This window comes from Phocoena phocoena, chromosome 16, assembly GCF_963924675.1.
Source record: "Phocoena phocoena chromosome 16, mPhoPho1.1, whole genome shotgun sequence".
Lineage (NCBI taxonomy): Eukaryota > Metazoa > Chordata > Mammalia > Artiodactyla > Phocoenidae > Phocoena > Phocoena phocoena.
This window is the reverse complement of record NC_089234.1, coordinates 13,928,695-13,949,568: the sequence shown is the minus strand read 5'-3', so window position 1 is coordinate 13,949,568 and position 20,874 is coordinate 13,928,695. Positions and strand designations below refer to the sequence as shown.

The 20,874-nt window shown below is 48.4% G+C and overlaps 1 protein-coding gene across 1 annotated transcript; it reads left to right on the top strand.

Annotated features, from left to right (window-relative positions):
• The first annotated feature begins 1,403 nt into the window (after positions 1-1,403).
• On the top strand, positions 1,404-18,745 carry LOC136136712 (pancreatic lipase-related protein 2-like). Its single transcript, XM_065894975.1, is given in 14 exon segments — positions 1,404-1,452; positions 3,973-4,127; positions 5,503-5,628; positions 7,429-7,563; positions 8,300-8,386; positions 8,388-8,412; positions 9,854-9,973; positions 11,433-11,552; positions 13,640-13,758; positions 14,188-14,321; positions 16,530-16,563; positions 16,565-16,641; positions 17,606-17,773; positions 18,682-18,745. Coding segments are annotated over 14 exon segments (1,413 nt in total).
• The last annotated feature ends 2,129 nt before the right edge of the window (positions 18,746-20,874 follow it).

Genomic DNA, 20,874 nt, shown 5'->3' with positions numbered 1-20,874 from the left:
CTAGACTAGAAAGTTCCCAGCAGCATCGTCCATAACAGTCCCAAACTAGAAAGAACCCACGTGTCCACCAAGGCAGAACGGATACACCAACTGTGATAGGTTCACACAGAAATGTACCATATAACACAGCGATAAAGAGGAACCAACGACTGATACATGGAACAACATGGACGAATCTCAAAACCATGTTGTGTGAAAGAAGCAAGACTCTAACCAGCACATGTTGTATAATTCCACTTATATGCAGTCCCAGAAGAGACCAAACTAATCTATGGTGATAGAAGTCGGAGCATGGTTGTGTGGGTGGTGGTACAGGGATCATCAGAGATACTTCTGGCTGCTAGAAATGCTTTTCGATCTGGGGCGTATACACAGGAGTATACATTTGTCAAAACTCATTAAACTGTATTCAAGTTTTCAACTTAAGATTTATACACTTTCGAGCATCTAAATCATATGTCAATTTTAAAAACAGCTGGGCAGCACCTGGCTTTCACCCCTCAGCCCTGAAGGAAAGCAAACACTTCCATCTTTCTTATCCCTGGGTCATAAACTATATTGTTTCCCAACAAAGCTGTATCTGAACAGTGTTTATTTGACTCTTTTGAGTGCCTCCACCAGCAGGGTTTTTACAACTCTGTCCAGCATCTTTGGAAGGATGCTCTCCACCCACCTCACCCCCACAGTAACCAAGGGCTGTCTTCATAAACAGATGCTTCGGACTGCCCACTCCTGCACGGCTCTGCCAGTATCTGCAGGGCAATGAGATGAGTTTGGGCTTCCTGTTTCCAAGAGGATTTTGAGTGGGTGGCAGTACAGCTTGGAGTTTCCCTCTTATCACCTGGGGAACACGATCTTTTGGCAACTGTACCTGTAAATTCAGATTAACAGAGCCCTTTGCCATCCTATAAAGTCAGTTTCCCTTTCCTCAAATCTCACTTTATAAACAGCCCTGCTCCCCAGCTGAGCTGGCTTTATGTATTTATGATAACCTAGGTTCAAACCTGGCATGTACAGAGCCCTATCTATCCCCCACCCCCGTCCTCTTCTGAGGAATCCAAAGGATAAAGTCTGGTTATAAAAGGCCATGGCCAACCTGCTGGGCTGCAGGTGGAAGCTCTGGGGCCACACAGTAAGTCACAGCCCCACGCGGGCAGGGAGCCGGGTAGGGGTAGGGCTGCCAGGGGGACGTGGCCCAGAACAGGGGAGCACAGCAGTGCAAAGACCCTGAGTGCAGGGTCCGAGAGAGGCGCTGCCCAACTCCCTGTGTGCAGGGAGGCCTCAGCCTCAGGGTCCCCACCTCGAGGGAGGGCCCCATGTGTGCTGAGGGCCGCCTGCCCTGTCCGCCAGCCTCGTGCCTGTGCATCTGGTGTCCGTGCGTGTCTCTGTCTTCATCCCCGAAGATGCTGCCCTCTTGGACCGTCAGCCTTCTCCTGCTGGCCACAGTCAGAGGTGAGGATGCTGTCACCATCCCTTTGGTGACCGTGCTGGGCTGGCCTTTGGGTGAGACAGAGGCATCCTCATCCCCGTCTCCCTAATTAATAACATTATCATTATTGCATGAAACAGCAGTCGCTACCAGTCGGGGAGTGATGACTCTGTGGTAGAGACAGGGCACCGTGCTCAACAAGGATGATCCCAGCATTGTCCAGCTTGGCTCCCGTCCTCCTGCAAAGGCTCCAGTGGCTGGAGCAGGCAGCAGAGGTGGCAGGCAGCTGGGCCAGGTGGAGAGTGGGACGTTCTTGTCAGGCCCCCAATACCCTCAGTTCCTAGGCATGGACAAGTGCACGTCTGCAGACTAAAATCTTGTGGACGTGTCCCTCTGTGAACTCCCGTCCTGCCCGGCCTCCTGCCCAGAGGAGATGCAGACACCCACGTTCTACTTGTCCTGAAACCTCCCTTGTTACCAAAGCCCCCTTGAGCCCGAATCTGCTTATGCCCATCCTCCCACCTCCTCACACGTGTACCTCGCAGGTGTACCTCACAGGTGCTCTCTTTCCCACACTGCCGGGTCTTCTCACCTCCTCTCCCATCAGTCAGAACCCCTCACTGCCTGGCTCGGGCCCCCAAACCCTGCTGAGCACAGTCTCCCCAAGAACAAACGTGGTCTCCTCCAGTCCCTGCAAGGGCTTTCTTCTGCATCCGGACCCTTTCCCCTTGTCTCCTCGGCTTGCCGCCAGCCCCCTCTTGCCTTTCTGGAATTCCAGCCAGCCTTGCCGCCAGACCCGGCCCCTGACAGAAGACCCCAGGTGGGGTCTGGCTGCTCCTCAGGCCTTTCCAACCCCTCTTGGTCTCCTTCGCTGATCTGCTGCTTCCTCCTGCCCCAGACACAGGCGTTCCCAAAGGTCACTCCAGGCGCCCTCCTCATGTGTCTGTTTCTCAAGACTGCCCCCTTGTCCAGTCCCCAGCAGCATAGCCCCAGTCCTCCCAAGTTCCAGGCAGCTCCACCAGGGCCTCCCACCATGCCTCAAACTCACTTGTCCCCCACCAGGCTTGGACAGTACCCCCTCGCCCCATCTCCCCGCCTCTTCCTTAACTTCCTCTGCCATCAGGTCAGAACGCCTCTCCCCTCTCCAGGCCCACAGCCCTGCCCCCAGGCTCCCCCACCTCTGAGCCACTTACACATGGCTCCCACCCCAGTCACCGGCTCAGCACCCCCAGCACCTCCCCACTACCCACCTAACGCCCAGGTATCTTAACCTGGCATCGAAGCCCCTGCGCTTTCCATCTGAAACCAAGGTTGCTTTAGCCTCCTGTGGCCTTTCCTGTGGGATGGTTCCCTCTTCCCAGAATGAATTCAACGCTGTCATTATTCCTTCCCAGTTAGATTTCCTCTCTTTCAGGGCCAGGTTTCGATCTGATTTGTCTCTATGGCTCCCCAGTTCCCACTTTTATTCCCGGTTAAGTTTCTCGGGTTCAAATCGTGGCTCCACCACTGGCTGTGGCCTTGGGTAGCTGACTTTTCATCTCTGTGCCTTGGGCTCTTCTTCCGTCAAATAAAGGTAATATTCATTCCTTCCTCATGGGCTGTTTGGAGGCCAATACTGGTAAAACACTAGTGTGGTATCCGGCACATAGTAAACAACAAGTATTAACTATTACCAGTTTTTGAATGAATGACTAATAATTGGCTCCATTAGTTGAGGAAGCCTAAGAGAGAAAATCCATTGTAATCCTCTGGATTTGAAATTATGTCACCCCTGGTTATACTGGGGGTGACATAATTGTGAAAATATGTCATGGACTAGAGAAAGGACCCTCAGATTTAGATGGGGTTATTTAGGTCATCAATTGCATGTACTGAGCCCCTACTATACACAGTATGATGCAAAAATAAATTCTCCCTGTTCTTAGGACATTTACCTTTTCAAAGAACAACAGGGAAATCTGAAATGGCAGAGAATAATTTGGAAAAAACAAAGGTGCATAGAAGGATGACGCGAAGACATGTGGACTGGACAGATGCCCAGGAATGCCTACTGTGTGCACGGCCTGTGCTGGATGTAAGAGAGACCTCAAGACTCATCGAGTAGCATCTCTGCGCTACGACATTCGTAGACGCTCGATAAATACCTGATGGTTGATTAGTGGATGTAAAGGCCCATCTGGGAGTTTCCTGCAAGAGTTAGTTTTAAGGCTGAAGGTTCCCAGGAGTTCTCAGTGATTCCCCAACCTGCCTGATGAACAGGGGCACTTATTAAATATGCTGTTTCTCGGGCCCCACCCCAGACCCTCTGAATCAGAGTCTCTGAGGGAGGGGCCTGGGAGTGTGAATATGCTCACTCACCCTCAGCCCCCAGGTGGTTCTTATCACCACGGAAGTCTGAGGAACACTGACAGCAAAGATAAAGATGAGCACTGGCCTTCACCAGCCCTGAGCTGTACCCTGAAGAGTCCTCCCGAGTAGCTGAGATGACATTGCTCCTTCTCAGAACCTCACAAGTGTCCTGTTTGTTCCTCTTCCTGCCCCAGGAAAGGAGATCTGCTACAAACCTTTCGGCTGCTTTTCCGATGAAAAACCATGGACCAGGATCTTTCAGCGGCCTTTAAAGTTATTTCCCTGGTCTCCCAAGGACATTGACACCCACTTTCTTCTGTATACAAATGAGAATCCAAATAACTACCAAGTAAGAGGGGCATAGAATGACCGCATGGTGGGGGATTTGGGCGCCCACACTGGAGCCTTCACATGGTTGTCTGAGGAATAATTCACTGCCTTGGAACTTTTCACATGACGCTCCCTCACCAGTGTTAGACTTAGAGTCATCTTAGCTCTCGGGATCATAAATCCCTTTGAGTATCTGATGAAATCTATGGGCGCCCAACCCGGAAACGGACACATTCACACACTTGTGCACAGAACTGCAGGGCTTCCCAGGATTAGAACCCTGTTTGGGGAGGAAGCGGGTGTGAGCAGCTCTTATGGAGAAACCCAGACTTATGTATCCCTGAGAGGGTCTGGCTTCTTTCCGAACCAGGCAGTGGAGGGAGCGTAGCTCCTCAGAGGGTAGGGATCGGGGGATGTAAATCATTCCTCAGGAGCTAGAAGGGGAACAGGGGACATTTAATGACAAAGGAGAAATTTGGGGACCCTTGGAGCAATCTTCAGTTCCCAGAAGGCCTGCCAGGTGGAGGCCAGCAGACTTCCTCCAGATGCTCAGAAGTGAACAGGAAGAACTTGCTCAGAACTCAAGCAGCTCACAGCTCTGACCCGAAACCAAGTTTGAGAGAGCAGAGTGTCTGTCTATAGGTCCCCAAGGTCACCTACTGTCGGATTCTAGGTGACAAACTACCCACCCAGAGTCCCCATTTAAAAAGATAATTTTTTAAAATAAAATATATTTTATGCAAAAAAAAAAAAAAAAAATCCTGAGAAGGGACTCATAGGCTTCCCCAGATGGCCAAAGAGGTCCTGGCACAGAAAAGCTGAGGAACCCCTGGGCCAGAAGCATCAGGCATGAGGGGAGATGCACCTCAACGGAGCAGGAAGGGTTAAATGCATAAAATAAAAAACATTGGATTAAAAAGGGCACTAATCATACTGGAAAACAGTTGTCAGAACATTTACAAAGATAAATATGGGATATAGTAATATGTGTGCTGCTTTATTATCTCACTAAATAACAAGGTCTAGGGGCTGGTCTAATAACTTCTGTAATTTTAAATAGTAATGAGTACAGATGATATTTTTAAATATCTGTAACAACTGTAATATAAAATGAAAATATCTGCCACCTCGATTGGTGACAGTGTATTGCTACGTCTGCTATGTTTGTCACTCAATTTCACAATTAACAAAAACGCTACATTTCAGTATAGAAAAATCAATAAACTTGGACGTTCTGAATTCTATCCTCCAAGCCTAAGTCAGGAACTCCTGTTCTAGCCTCACCCAACTTCTTGGGAGTTGAATCTGTCACCTTGGTCTTACGGGAATGGGCTCTAATGGGTCTGTGGCTTGGAAAGGCCAACATTCAAATTCATCTTTTCTAATTTAACCAGCGGATCAATGTCACTGACCTAGCCACCATCGAGGCTTCAAACTTCCAGCTGGGCCGCAAGACGCGCTTCGTCATCCACGGCTTCCTAGACAAGGGGGAGGAGGACTGGATAATTGACCTGTGCGAGGTAGGCATTCACCCTCCTCCCCTGGTGAGAGCAGCGCCCAGCACATGGAGGCAATCGCCGCATCCCTTGAGGCTGGGAAAGGATAACTTCCCAGGAGAGACGGGTCCATCCTAAAACCACTGAGGAAAACTCGGGTTCTCATGGGTACCCAATGTCAAGGTCTCCCAAACCACGAACCGCTAGTCAAACATCTCCTTATGAGGCTGAAAAGACCCAGAGTCCAATCAGAAAGTCCCAGAGGTGGAGACAATAGCAAATTACCTGGCGTTTGTCTCTGATGGTTTATATAAAACCCTTGTATGTCATAAAAAATACTTTACCCCCCGCAACACTACTATCCAAAAGCATTTGCTGTGATGATGGAAATGCTCCATATCTGCACTACCCGGATCAGGAGCCACTGGCCACCTGTGTTTACTGACCACTTGACTTGTGGCCAGTGTGACCAAAGAGCTGAATTTTAAATTTTATTTCATTTTAATTAACTGTAAAGTGCCACATGTGGCTCGTGGCCACAGTATTGGACAGTGCAGCTCTATAGTGATCATGAATATTAGTAATGAATTATTATTCATACCACCCATTTCCTGAGCACTTACTGTGAGTCTGGCATTGTGCTAATCATTCCACAGTCCTTGTTCCGTTTAACCCTCCCAGCCACGCTGTGAGGCAGGCACAGTTATGGTTCTCATTTTATAGATGAAGAAATTGAGGCAAAGAAAACTTCAGTACTTGCCCAAAGTTGAATCCAGAGGTGGAATGCGAAACGAGGTCTTCTGTCCACAAGACACCACAATCCCGTGTGTCTACAGCTTTAGCCTGTAGGAGGTGCCCACGGCACGGCTCTTAGAGGCTTAAGCTGCACTGGGATAAGACCTCGAGCAGCTTCTGTCGGAGCGCTCTTTGTTCCTCTTGGTCTGGGGTTTCACACGTGCCTCCTGAGTTCCAGAGGGAGGCTACGCGGACCTGGAAACTGGAGAGCCGAGGGTATGTGGTCCACCATGATGCCTTGACCCCCCCCAGCCAACCACTCCCAACTTCAAAATGCAGTCCAGGACCTCCCCAAATGAACAAAGGATATAGTGTAGCCCTTTCTGATGTTTCTTCCCTCCAGCCCCCAAGGGGCCAGTATCTGTGCTTGGGTCACACTACATGATAAAAAAGATGCAAGTATCCAAGACAGTTGTCTCCTACCTCGGTCTAAATTTCATCTTATTAAACTTGTCCCTCAATACTTTATATCTCCCATCAAAGCATTTTTGGGAACATAAAAGCAGCCTCTCTGTGGCTTCAACTATCTAGTATAAGGGTCTGCAAACTTTCCTGTAGAAGAGCAGGTAACAAATATTGTATCATTTGTGGGTCATATGGTTTCAGCTCATATGGCTTCTGTTGTAGCTACGAGGCAGAGGTGAACAATATGTAGACAAATGGGTGTGGTTGTTTGCAATAAAACTTCATAAAAGCAGTTAGCAAACTACTACCCGAGTGGATTTGGCACTCTGGTAGTAGTTTGCTAACCCCTGACCTCATAAGTCATCTTTCTGACCTGGTTGTGTCAATGACCATCTGTAAAACCTTAGACAAGTCACTCTGTTCCAGGCCTCAGTTTCCACATCTGCTAAGTGGGAGTAAGTATACCCAGTTCACAGCACTGTGGTGTGGATCAGGACGAGTGTGAGGAATGTTAAAGTTCTGACACAAGCTAGAGATGCTTGACGGTTGTGAATGCCTATCTGTGGAGTGTGCAACCCGTGGCTGTTAATAAACTGGTTTCTCCCTCATGTTTGTCTTTCCCAGAAAATGTTTAAAGTGGAGAAGGTGAACTGCATGTGTGTGGACTGGAAGCGTGGGGCCAGGACAGGATACACCCAAGCTGTCCACAACACTCGGGTCGTGGGAGCGGAGATAGCTTACTTAATACAAGGGCTGTCGGTAAACCCCTGCCTGGGCCACATCCTGTGGGTAGGGGGCAGGGAGAGGGGCAGGCCAGCACTCCGTGGCACCCAGGGGTAGCCTGGGGACCCATGGGTAGAGGCAGAGTCTGAAAGCCAGGAGCCCAAGAAGGGCCTTTGCTACATGAAGCTGCAAACTTCCTCCCTCCGGGGTTGTCCTGAAGATCCCTAGCTGTGGGGCCTGAGGCAGACTAACCTCTTCAAGCCTCAGTTTCCCCTTTTGAAATAAGCCTTCCTTGCAGGCTGTTCTGGGAATTGTAGAGCAGGCTGGGCTGCCCTGAAGTTCTCAGCCCAGATGAGTCTTCGCTCCCAGGGAAGGTCCCTTACAGCCTCCAGGAAGGTCGAATCAGGAGAACCCCAGAGCCGGGCCCATTACCACGTTCTGCACTGGCCCAGCCCCTGCAGGGGACGAGGGGAAGGAGGTCCGCGGTGGGCTGCGTGTGGGAGCCGGCAGAGCACTGCCAGTCCCGGCCAAGGCAGCCTGCAGGTGACGCGCTGGCCGCTGGTCAGCACCGTTACCCCGCGCGCCAGCCGGACCCCGGGACCTGCAGACTGTGGCCAGCCAGGGGCCGGGTCGCGCTGTCCTAGGCGGCGGCCTGGAGCCGGGGGTCGTTCCTCCCGAGTTTCCAGCCTGGGTCCTGCCCCGATCCCCGCTCCCCGGGCGCCGGCGCGTCCCCACCCGGTGCTCTGAGACCTGACGCTCCTTCCCTTCGCAGACCCAGCTGGGCTATGGCCCCGAGAACGTGCACCTCATCGGCCACAGCCTGGGCGCGCACACGGCCGCTGAGGCGGGCAGGAGGCTGGGGGGGCCGCGTGGGCAGGATCACAGGTAGGGGTGCTGGGCCGGGGTTGGGGGCGGGCGCCGGCCCAGCCAGGGAAGCAGGCGGTAGAAGGAGAGACCCGCGCACTTCCCACGGCCAAGGGCGCCCCTTCCGGTCCTCCTGGAACTGCTTTTAGGTGGTGCAGGGGACTTAAAAAATAATCGTTCATATATTTTCATGTGTACTCGAAAATACACGATTGTAAGCAAAAATACATTTGTAAAAAATGAAAAATATAACTAACACATTAAACTCATGACTTCAGGGTTATTACTGCTAGAGTATGGCAAAGTCTTTTAAAAAGTGAGCTGATTTTTGAAAAAAATCAATTCATCAATTCCACAAATATTTATTGAATGTCTCCGCTGTGCCAGGACAGGCAGAAAATGAAAGTGACTAGCTGAGACCTGCCGTAGGAGGTGCTCAGAAAAGAATGAATGGAGGAAGGAAGGAACACTAGGCAGAGTGAATACACAGACATAGACACAGACAACCGTTTGGTGCACCACATCAGCAAGTAACTTAGGCAAACTCTTCAAGTCAGCATTTCATGAATGCGTCTGTTGCTCTGGGCACCAGGCTAGGCTTCGGGTGAAGGATAAAGGGTATTTTTCAGTTTGCAATGTCCTTTCTCTTAGATCTTTCCATGGGATTTTCACAGTAACCCTGCCAGGGGAGTTCCTGTTGTTATCCCCACTTTCCAGGTGCAAGGAGGACAGGCTCCTGGCCTTGAGCAGCCAGCACTAGATGTAGGTCACCGAGTCCTGAGTGCCCTGCTCCTTCCACCTCCTGCTTGTCTTTGAAGATGAACTGGGCACGGCCCCTGCCTCAGGAAATCCACAGTCTAGTGCAGGAGGCAGACAGCTAAGTAGACAAATAAAAGCCGAAGCAGAATTAACGAATGCAAAAGAATCCTATGCAACGAGGAGGGAATGACCCAAGAAGGGAGAGGCTACACTTTCCATGAAGAGGTTGTGTTTGAGGGGGTCTTGGAGGGGAGAGAGATTCGGGGAGAGTGCGAGGGAGCGAGCAGCAGGCCGGGGGCCATGACCGCAGACGCAGGGGAATGGGCCGTGCAGGGCTCGGAGACTGTGGAGGAGCTGGGCCGGGCCCGGGAGCTCAGTCTTGGAGGGCAGTGGCCAAACAGAACGTGTGTGAGGGAAGAAAGGAAAAGGGAGACAAGGGGAGCAAGGGCACCATCCCGATCTTCCATGACGCCAGGCAGTGGGGATTTCTGGATATCCTGTGACAGGCAACGACCCCACTGGCAGCCTTTCTGTCCCAGCCTCTCTCCCAAGCAGACCAGGACCTACAGACTCAATTCTCCAAACTATGACTGCTGGGGCGTGGGGTCCTTCGCCCAGGAATCTGCATGGATTTTGTGTGTACAGGGTTTAGATCCTGGGTGGTCTTAGAGTGCGGCCTCCCTGTCCACCTCCCCCTTCTTAGGGCTGGACCCGGCACAGCCATGCTTCCAGGGCATGCCAGAGGAGGTTCGGCTGGACCCGTCCGATGCCATGTTTGTGGATGTGATTCACACGGATTCTGCTCCCATAATCCCTTTCCTGGGTAAGTTCCTCACCCCACCTCTCAGGGACCAGGGCTGTAACTGATGAGAGCAGGTCCAGGCATGTGCCCCCTGCCACCCTCCCCCACCTGCACACACATACCACGGGGTGGTATTCAAAATGGTTAACCAACCAGTCAAAACGGGTGTTTGGGCACCAACCAGTCAAAACGGGTGTCAGCCACAAACAAACAGCCAGTTCAGTGCCAGTGATATCAGCCTGAGGCCCCAGGTAGGACGAAAGACTTCTATAACCTGTGGAAGGCTCACTCAGTCTCCAAACTCTGCATCCTTCCCTAGTCTGTCAGTATCCAGAGTGGCATTTATTATTGATGTTTGACCTGTACTTGCAAAATGCAAAGGTAATCTTTGCATATTTTTTTCTTCTTTTGTCAAAGCTTTGCTTGCAGTTTGTTTTGTTGGAGATTAAATATAGCCCTTAACTGAATTCTTCTAAAATTAACATTCTTTTTTCAATATTTTCTTGTATAACCACTCATGAAATGTACCAATCAAAGGTATAGTTTTGATGATCCTATCACTTATGAAGTGTTTACCATGCGCTGCATTGAACATTTTGCATACATTAGCTCAATCGTTGTAACAACCCTGAAAAGTGGGTATTGTTACTACCACTTCATAGCTGAGGAAACTGAGGCTCGACAAGTTCAAGTAATTGATCAAGTAATTGTCAAGTATTTTTCTAGATCACAGATATATAAGAAGAACCAGGATGTGATCACAGGTCTGTGTGCTTCAAAATCCAAACCACCTAGCCATTATGCTGTGGTTCTCAACATAACAACAAAGTTTATGTGGTCTCAGTTAACACTATAATGTAGAAACCAAAATTTTAAAATGAATAAAGTAATAAAAAGTGCACCAGCCCTGCCCTGACATGTGTCTTCTGGTGCATAATGGTAACAGGACACCGATGATGGTATCGTTGTTGTTCAGGGCCTCCCCAAGACAGACAGACAGACACAAATACACATGTGCCCACTCACCCAGAGCCTACCTCCCTCCTCATCTTATGTCCTCTGCTCTCTCCTCCTTTCTTTTTTTTTTTTTTTTTTTGCGGTACGCGGGCCTCTCACTGCTGTGGCCTCTCCCGTTGCGGAGCACAGGCTCTGGACGCGCAGGCCCAGCGGCCATGGCTCACGGGCCCAGTGGCTCCGCGGCATGTGGGATCTTCCTGGACCGGGGCACGAACCCATGTCCCTTGCATCGGCACGCGGACTCTCAACCACTGTGCCACCAGGGAAGCCCTCTCCTCCCTTCTTGTCTTGCCAAGTGCTTATCTGAGAACTTCCGCAGAGCCAGAGACAGGGTGGCTGCACTGTGGGGAGAAGTTGCCAAGAAGGCTCTTCCTCCCATTGGAAGGAGCTGAACGCTCTTCGTGGCCACCACCTGACTCTGGGACCACTTCCCTCCCACTCATCTCTGCTGCCAATGTTTCAGGTTTTGGAATGAGCCAAAAAGTGGGCCACCTGGATTTCTACCCAAATGGAGGAAAGGAAATGCCTGGATGTCAGAAAAATACCCTGTCAACCATCATTGATATAAATGGAATATGGGAAGGTATGTAAATGAGAGAAGCAAGACAGCAGCTGCTCCACCTGGGGAGAAGGCAGGTGGTGTGGTCTGTGCTGGGCATTTTCACAGCAGTGGCACGAGACAGTTACTCTGATTAGCCCCATTTCACAGACGAGGAAATGGGGTCAGAAAAGTGATAAAACTTGCCAAAGGCCACCTTATATTTAAGTCCAATTTCTGGCTGCAAAGCCCAACCCCATGCCCAGCCCGCGCCTTCTCCCCCTTGGCAGGATGCTGAGACATGGGCTGCATTGGTACATCAGTTAGGACCCAGCTTTGCCTTTGGCCCGCATCCTTCCTTCAGTGCAGGCTCCTTGAAGATCTGCAGAGCATAAGCAAAGATTTGGAGGGTTTTGACTTTCTTGCCATCTGCTATTGTCAGGTGCTAGGGATGGAAAAGGGCTGAGCTGGTAAGAAGACGATGGGGGGAATGGGGAGGACGGACGTGCCCTGTGGGTTTGAGGGGCACGTGCATGGAGGCGGAGGCCTGGGGGTCTGGGGGACGAGCCTTGTACGTGTCTCCATTTATCTGAGAGAGCAGGCTCAGTACCCCTAATGTTAGGTGACCTAAAGCACCATCTCCATTAGCCATCCCTTGTTCTGGCCCGGGGCTATTCCTGTTGCCTCTCCCCTGAGAACAGGCGTCACTCTCCTCCCTAAAAGTGGAGGCTTTGAGTCTGTGATCGTCTCATTTTAGTCTTTATTTTTTCTGAGTGGGGAGTTCCCCGAGGCCAGGGGCTGTGGCCTGGGCGACCCGGACTCCTCAGGACCCTGCACAGGGCCTGGCGCAAAGCAAGCTCTGTGTCCAGCTTGTTACCTTGAGCTGAGCGGCCTTCCGTGGCATTTTAATCTTGCATGTGCTTCATGTGGAAGAGCAGAGTCGATAAAACAATAGCCAACATCCACCGACAGTCGGTGGAGCTTTCCACCTCCTCTCTGCTCAGCACCAGGTGACTCGAGGGAGGGCTGCTTGGCTGATCTGATTTCTGAAAGAACACCAGAGTCACAGTGAGGGCTGCCCCCTCTCAGATGGGATGAGCAGGGCACACATAATAGGAAGGAGCCCAGGTTTAATTAGAGAGGTGACCGGTCGCTGGAACGTGCTTCTGGAGCCCAGGTTTAATTAGAGAGGTGACCGGTCGCTGGAACGTGCTTCTGTTGTGTGCGTGCCGAGTCACCCTGGCCACTGAGGAACAATTACATCCGCTTGCTTCTCTAACATGGAATCCCTGGGCAGCAATTTTGGATGAAAGAGACAGTTAACTTCGAAACAGGTCCTATTGTCTGGTAATGAGTGTGGTGTGGGGCGCGTGGGACTGGGGGACTATGGAGAGCTAATCCCCCAAGCACAAAGGGCAACATTCCTTTCCCCACTGGTGGCGGATGAAGCCCAGCAGACCCCCCAGCAGTGGTCCCCAGGTATGCCAGGGTCACTGTGGATCACTCCATGGGAAGTTTGTACCTAGTAGCTGGAGACAGGAAAAAACAATTTCCCAAACAAGAGGACTTTGGTTTAAAGAGAAAGACTGTAAATAAAATGCAGTGAAAGAGTAGCCAGAGGCCATGGTGACCTTGCTCTCCATTGCTTTTACCTTATGCCTGGAGGAGTAAGAAGGAAGAATTTCTCAGCCTGAGACCATAGACAGAAAAGCTTGGTTCACACAAAAGGTGAAGTATGATATATCTCTAACCAACGCCCCCCACCCCCCCAAGCCTTCGTTATTCATTTACGTTACATGCCTGGCCCCCGAGGATTAGACAGAGGTGCTTGTTAGACCTTCTCACTCCCTAACACTTGCCTAGCCCTGAGGGGGACCACCCCAGAAAATGGACAGTGCCGGGGAGAGGAAAGCGACTCCAGCCAACCACCACTACTAAACAAGCCCCCAGCTTTTCTACTTGCCCCAAAGTATGTCAAGGTCAATGACAGAAATTATGAATTGTGACCAAGGTGTTCAGGGGCACCAACACCCACCTGTGAAATGCAGAGATGATTCCTTGCTGGGTCAGAATGGTTCGGGCTTCAAAAGTTTAATGCCTCTTGTTAGCGCCCTTGGCCTTTGCCTTCTCAGGAACCCAAGACTTTGTGGCTTGCAATCACCTAAGAAGCTACAAGTATTACTCAAACAGTATCCTCAGCCCCGATGGCTTCCTAGGCTACCCTTGTGCGTCCTACAATGAGTTTCAGGAGGTAGGTCACACCAGGGGCCAAGGGAAGTTGGTGGTGATGGTGGTGTTGTCCCTTTGGCTTGGAACAGAGCAGAGATGTAACTCCGCGGCTAATGAAAGGAGGCACTAGAAATGCTGAGGCTTACAGAGCCTTCCTCCCAGGAATAAGATGGGCAGGAGGGGGACAGCAGACTTGAACTGTGCTGGGCCTTCCCTAGATCCCCAACTTTTCATTCTGGAAAATTCCCAATGTGTGCAAGGATGCATGGGTAGATGGATGCATGCATGCATGGATCAGTGGATGGGGGAGAAGGGGTAGAATGGATACATGAATGGAAGGAAGAATAGGTAGATGAGAAGATGGATGAGGGATGGATAGATAGGAGGATGGAAAGGAAAATGGGTGAGTCAAAGGCCTACGACTCACAGACAGACTGTTTTCTTTCACTAGAGTGGCTGTTTCCCTTGTCCTGCTGAAGGATGCCCCAAAATGGGGCACTATGCTGACCAGTTTCAGGGGAAAACCAGTGCTGTGCGACAAACCTTTTTCCTGAACACAGGAAGCAGTGGTAACTTTACTCGTAAGTTTCCATTTTACTCATTTAAAAATTCTTGCAAATGATTTCAGAGTATCAGCCTTATTAGGACCCTTGGTAGCAATTGACAGAAACTCACCTCCAACCAGTTTAAGCTATAATGGAAAGGCAGTAGAATGGCATTTGTCTTGGATCTCAAGTTCACCCCTTTAACCAAAAATCCTGATCAATGGAATAAAGTACAGTGATTAGCCCAGGCTGGGTCACATGTCCTCCCACCCCAGTGGCAGGAAGGATGGATCCATTAACAGAAGAGGGCAAGGCGGGGCAAAGTCACTGTAAATCAAGAGGTCTCCAGCTAAATACCTCTTCTACCAGTCCCCCTGCACACACACAAACACGCTGCATTTCTATTGTTGCTTTGCCCAGCTTCTCATTAAAAAAGTACAAGATAGCGAATTGATCAAGATTCTTTTGTTAAAATTAATACACGGTAGCCGAATAGAAGAGCAATTATTTTTCAAGGGATTTTTACATTAAAAAGAAATGTATATAGCACTTCACTTACAGTAGTTCATGTGATCTTCACAATATTTATCATGAAAGATCACGGTCTGTCACTCTCTATAAAGTCTTACATGTACATTCCTTTAACCCAGTCATTCCACTTCTCAGAGTGTACCTTAGGAAAATACTTGCGTGAGAAAGTGCTCAAGGGTGTTCACTGCAGCACTGTTTTTAATACCAGAAGATTGGAGAGAGAAACCTGGATACCCACCAATTGGTAAGCCACCAAATGCTGTACAGAACCGCTAAAAAGAAGGCGATAGCTCTATGTGCTGAGGAGAGATCTCTAAGGCATATTTAGTGAAAAGGCAAGAGACAAAACAGCCTGCAACATGTCATGTATCAGTCAGGGTCCCAACAGGAGACAGAACTCATCCAAGTGGCTCAAATGGAGAGATTTTACTGAAGGGCCTCCTGTTAGAGGTGTGGGCAGGGTTAAAGGAACAAGCAAGATTTTCACGTTAAATTTTTACTTACCCATATTCATATTTTCCAAAATTTTATAATAAAATATTTTTCTTTGTAACAAGAAAAAAAAAAAGGCAAGGGATGCTGAGGCCCCCGGAATCTGGTGGCTGTGCAGCTCTCAGAATACAGGGAAGGAGGGAGTTTCTGCCAGACTCATGGTTCTGGAGCAAGGTGGGGGCCAGGGAGATGACACCTGCACCTCTCTCCTCTGGCCTTCTGACCTCCTGCATACACCTCGTATTGGCTAAACCCAGCTAAAAGCCAGCAGCAAGGATCCTGGGGTGGGAGGCAAACATTCTGGAACACAGGGCAGGACGGAGAAAGGGAATCATTCTGGGGTGGGGATGGGTGGAACGGATAGAGAATAACAGCACATACTACTTAAAGAAGGGAAAGGAAGCCTATATTCTTCTATATACATAGATGTGTGAGAGAAAGAGAAAGCTCTAGATCAGCCTATCTCAACCTCACACTACTGACATGTGGGGCTGGATAATTCGTTGTTGTAGGCGTCTGTCCTGTGCATTGCAGTTTGTTTAACAGATCCTTGGTCTCTACCCATTAGATGCCAGTAGCTCTCCACACCCACCCCACCTCACCCCCAGTGTGACAACCAAAGAAGCCTCCAGACATTGCCAAATGTCCCCAGGGAGGCAAAATCTCCCCCTGATTGGAACCACTGGACTTGATTAAGTATAGAGACCAAAGTGGTGACATCAGGGAAGGACCTGGGATGCAGGGCAGGTAGATGGGGTGCTGATGAAGGTTGTTTCTTTTTTTAATTTATCTGGGTTGTTTTTCTATTGAGAATATGTCCGTTGCATGGGAAAATAGCAATAAACTAAAAGAACAGTAGGTGATTTATCCAAACATTATAGCCACAAGCATATCCCTCTCCCTGTGGCCTTTCTGGGGATGGCCAGTGATGTGTACCCAGGGTACACAGGTGCAGTAACCGGCTGCCCTGCATCCATCAGGGCACATACGTTGCTGTATCGACAAGAGATTGTGCTGAAGTGTAAGATTTACTTCCTCTGGAGTCCCTCACCCCCACCTAGAATCTGAATCCCAGGACCCCAAACCTTGCTTAAGGAAATCATTACTCACATTCACCCTTACCTCTCATCCGCGGGGGACGTAGAGCTTGGAACAAGGCTGCGTCCACGGGGTCATTCTTTTCAACAAGAGGAGTTATTCGAATGATTGTATTTCTTTCAACAAGTTGGAGATATAGGGTATCTGTCACACTGGCTGGAAAAAAAGAAAGTGAGTGGGTACATCAAGATTGCTTTGTATGGAAGTAATGGAAACTCAAAACAATATGAAGTTTTCAAGTAAGTTTGATAGTAAAGTGAAATGACCATACTTTCCATAATAGATTCTTCATACCAGATTGGGTATAAACTGCTTTATAAATCTAGCCATCTATTATACAGAACCATTGAATGCTGGAATGTCAAACCTGGAAGGAAGGCTTAGCATCTGGTTCAATCACCCCATTTTACACATGAGAGGAGTGAGGCCCAGAGGGGGAACCGGCTATTTAAAATGAGACAAATGCTAACTCCTTTTGGATTGTCAGTCGTTGCTTCCTGACTTAGGTTTTATGAAAATCAAATTCTCCTTAGGCCAGGCACGTTTGTATGGCAACTCCCTTCCCGGCAACACACACACAGGAAGCCTGAGGCCAGCTTCTTGTTGCTGTGGTAGCCTTAGCACCTACTTCTGCTGGCCATATGAGGTACTTGGTAAATGTGTGTTGGATGAATGCATAACCGTGCTGTAAAAATAGATTCTGGTTTTTGCACAAACTTTTACATAATAATTTTCGTGTTAAGTTAAAATTCTTTGACAACTTCCTGTGCTACATATGAGGGGCTAACAAATGACCTCGGCTGACCCACAGGCATCTTCTAACATAAGACGTTGCATTAATATAGTCCTGCAGCGAACTAATAGGGTTAATACACCACCCCAAATATTTAACTTCCCTCTAGGGACAAACTAAGACAGTGGAAATCTAGAGTCCAGTATTTTTTAAAGGTCTGTTCTTCACAAATACATTTGTGTTTTAGCAGCCCCTGGATGTGCATGAAGTCATACAACCTATTTGCAGAAAACCAGAAACAGCAGCGTTGTTTGAAGAAAAAATAAATTGCTGTCATCCTATGTATTTTTATATCCAGCTGATATAACATTTTCTGTCTATGTTTTCAGAGGATCCCTCCAACCAGATGCAAGTCATATGCATGAATTCCTATATCCAGCTGATATAACATTTTCTGTCTATGTTTTCAGAGGATCCCTCCAACCAGATGCAAGTCATATGCATGACATTGATGTGGACCTCAATGTAGGAAAAGTCCAGAAGGTCAAGTTCCTCTGGAACAACAATGCGCTAAATCTCTTCCGGCCCAAACTGGGGGCTTCCCGAATTACAGTGCAAAGTGGTGAAGACAGGGCTGAGTGAGTAGCTTTCATTCCATCTAAGTTTTATTTTCTGTATTTAGCTATCAATGTATTCACCAATTCACCCATGCGTCCAATCACCCACCTACCTACCCGTCTAGGTATTCATCGACTCGTCCATTCGTCCAGCCTTTTTTGCTCATCCGCTTACCTACCCACTTATCCGTCCAGCCATCTCTCCAGACCTGTATCCTCACCCTTCTGGCTGTTCAGCCATCCGTCCATTCATCTACCCAACTCTTCATCTCAACTCTCCATCTATCCATCCAATTTACTTTGAAAAATCGATCATTTTCCTTAAGCCAAATTCAACTTGACAGGAGCAAGGCCTCAGTGGTAAGGCATCGATTCAAGAACCAGGCAAATATGAAACTCTTTTACCTTAAGCAATAAGGAAGACACGTGCAGTACTTGTAGGAAATCTCTGAGTTAATTTCAGCTGGGGTGCAGGTATTAATGTAAATTGTTTTGTTTGGAGACTATGGCATGTGTTGGGATCTAGCTTATAGAGGCAAGCTCTTCTCATTCGGAGGGAATAGAATCTTACTTGGTAGGAGTTGGGAGAGTACCTAATTGTATTTAAAATATGGAAACTCCTAACTGTGTTTAAAATATGATCCACCTTAAAAGGAGATCCTCATTGCTAAGCCCCAAACCCCCTAGACTTTGAAAATCTTTGGTCTGACCACTGATTCATTCTCAGCTCATTAAAAGCCCAAGGAGGGGAGGAGGTTCTTTGAGTGGATTTGCTGGGTGAGAGTCACTTGGACTCTGCCTGGTGTAGCAAAAAGCTTTTCAGTCAGAGAGGTCCGAATCCCAGCGAGTGGGCCAAAAGCCGTTTACTCATAGGAGGTCACACTTCCACGAGCAAACGAGCCTCATGCTGGAAAGGTTTTCTTCCACAGGTATAATATTTGCAGCAGCGACATGGTACAAGAAGACGTTTTACAAACTCTGTACCCTTGTTAAAAATGTGGTGGCCTCAGAAGACCTAAATAGACATTTCTCCAAAGAAGATATACAGATTGCCAACAAACACATGAAAGGATGTTCAACATCACTAATCATTAGAGAAATGCAAATCAAAACTACAATGAGGTATCACCTCACACCGGCAGAATGGCCATCATCAAAAAATCTACAATAAATGCTGGAGAGGGTGTGGAGAAAAGGGAATCCTCTTGCACTGTTGGTGGGAATGTAAATTGATACAGCCACTATGGAGAACGGTATGGAGGTTCCTTAAAAAACTAAAAATAGAACTACCATACGACCCAGCAATCCCACTACTGGGCATATACCCTGAGAAAGCCATAATTCAAAAAGAGTCATGTACCACAATGTTCATTGCAGCTCTATTTACAATAGCCAGGACATGGAAGCAACCTAAGTGTCCATCAACAGATGAACGGATAAAGAAGATGTGGCACGTATATACAATGGAATATTACTTAGCCATAAAAAGGAACGAAACTGAGTTATTTGTAGTGAGGTGGATGGACCTAGAGACTGTCATACAGAGTGAAGTAAGTCAGAAAGAGAAAAACAAATACCGTATGCTAACACATATATATGGAATCTAAAAAAAAGGAAAAAGAAATGGTTATGAAGAACCTAGGGGCAAGACGGGAATAAAGATGCAGACCTACTAGAGAATGGACTTGAGGATACGGGGAGGGGGAAGGGTAAGCTGGGACAAAGTGAGAGAGTGGCATGGACATATATACACTACCAAACGTAAAATAGATAGCCAGTGGGAAGCAGCCGCATAGCACAGGGAGATCAGCTCGGTGCTTTGTGACCACCTAGAGGGGTGGGATAAGGAGGATGGGAGGGAAGGAGATGCAAGAGGGAAGAGATATGGGGACATATGTATATGTATAAGTGATTCACTTTGTTATAAAGCAGAAAGTGACACACCCTTGTAAAGCAATTACACTCTAATAAAAATGTTAAAAAATAAAGAAGAAATGATAAAAAAAAAAAGTGGTAGCCTCTTTATCTTTATGATAATAAAATTTTTAATGGGCTTGTTTTGATGTTGAAGTATTAATTTGATCTTGAGGTGTTAGTTTGACATTCTCTATGTTCTGGGGTCACATTTCAGAAAAGATTTGGGGGGCTGGAACCACTTGGCCACAGGTAATGCCTAGAACATCCCACCGGTCCGCCTCTGCCACCATCTCTCTCAGGGCACTTGGTGTGGCCTGTCCTAATGTATTTTATATCCTTAGACAGTGAAATTCTGTCCTGTTTGAAAAGGTTGCTTCCACACGTTACCCACTCAGCTTTCAGCATCCTGCGGGAGAGAGCAGACCCCATGTGAGAGCAGCCTGTGGCATGAGTGACAAGCTCTGAGCATTATTTAGGTGAAACCTGCCTGCACCATGGAGGAAGGGCTTTAAAATAAGTTACTACAGGGCTTCCCTGGTGGCGCAGTGGTTGAGAGTCCGCCTGTCGACGCAGGGGACACGGGTTCGTGCCCCGGTCCGGGAAGATCCCACATGGCGCGGAGCGGCTAGGCCCGTGAGCCATGGCCGCTGAGCCTGCGCATCCGGAGCCTGTGCTCCGCAACAGGAGAGGCCACAACAGTGAGAGGCCCGCGTACCGCAAAAAAAAAAAAGTTACTACATGCACACGGCACAAAATGCAAACAACGCAGAAGAGCGCTCATACACAGGGTACTTTCCTTCCAGCCTTGCCCTCGGGCCTCTCAGTTCCTCTTCGCAGAGACAACTTGAGTTTTTTCCAGAAACATTCTATGTATAAATATTCATGTACCCATCTCACACACCCCAGCCCCACCCCACCATTTTTTTTTTTTTTCTCAAACAAATGGAAGCATACAACACGCACCGTTCTCACCTTGCTTTTTTCACTAACGGTAATTTTGATATTATTCTCTAATGGTCCAGAAAGGGCTTCTTCATTCTTTGTGTGGCTTCACAGATTCCACTGAGGGATGTGATGTGGTATGTTTGTCCCTGCTGATGGACATATAAAATTTTCCTCTTATGAATATTCATGCAACTACTATCCTTTTATGATATTCTAACATGATACAAATTTGTCTAAGAAATGTTTAGGATGTTTATTTT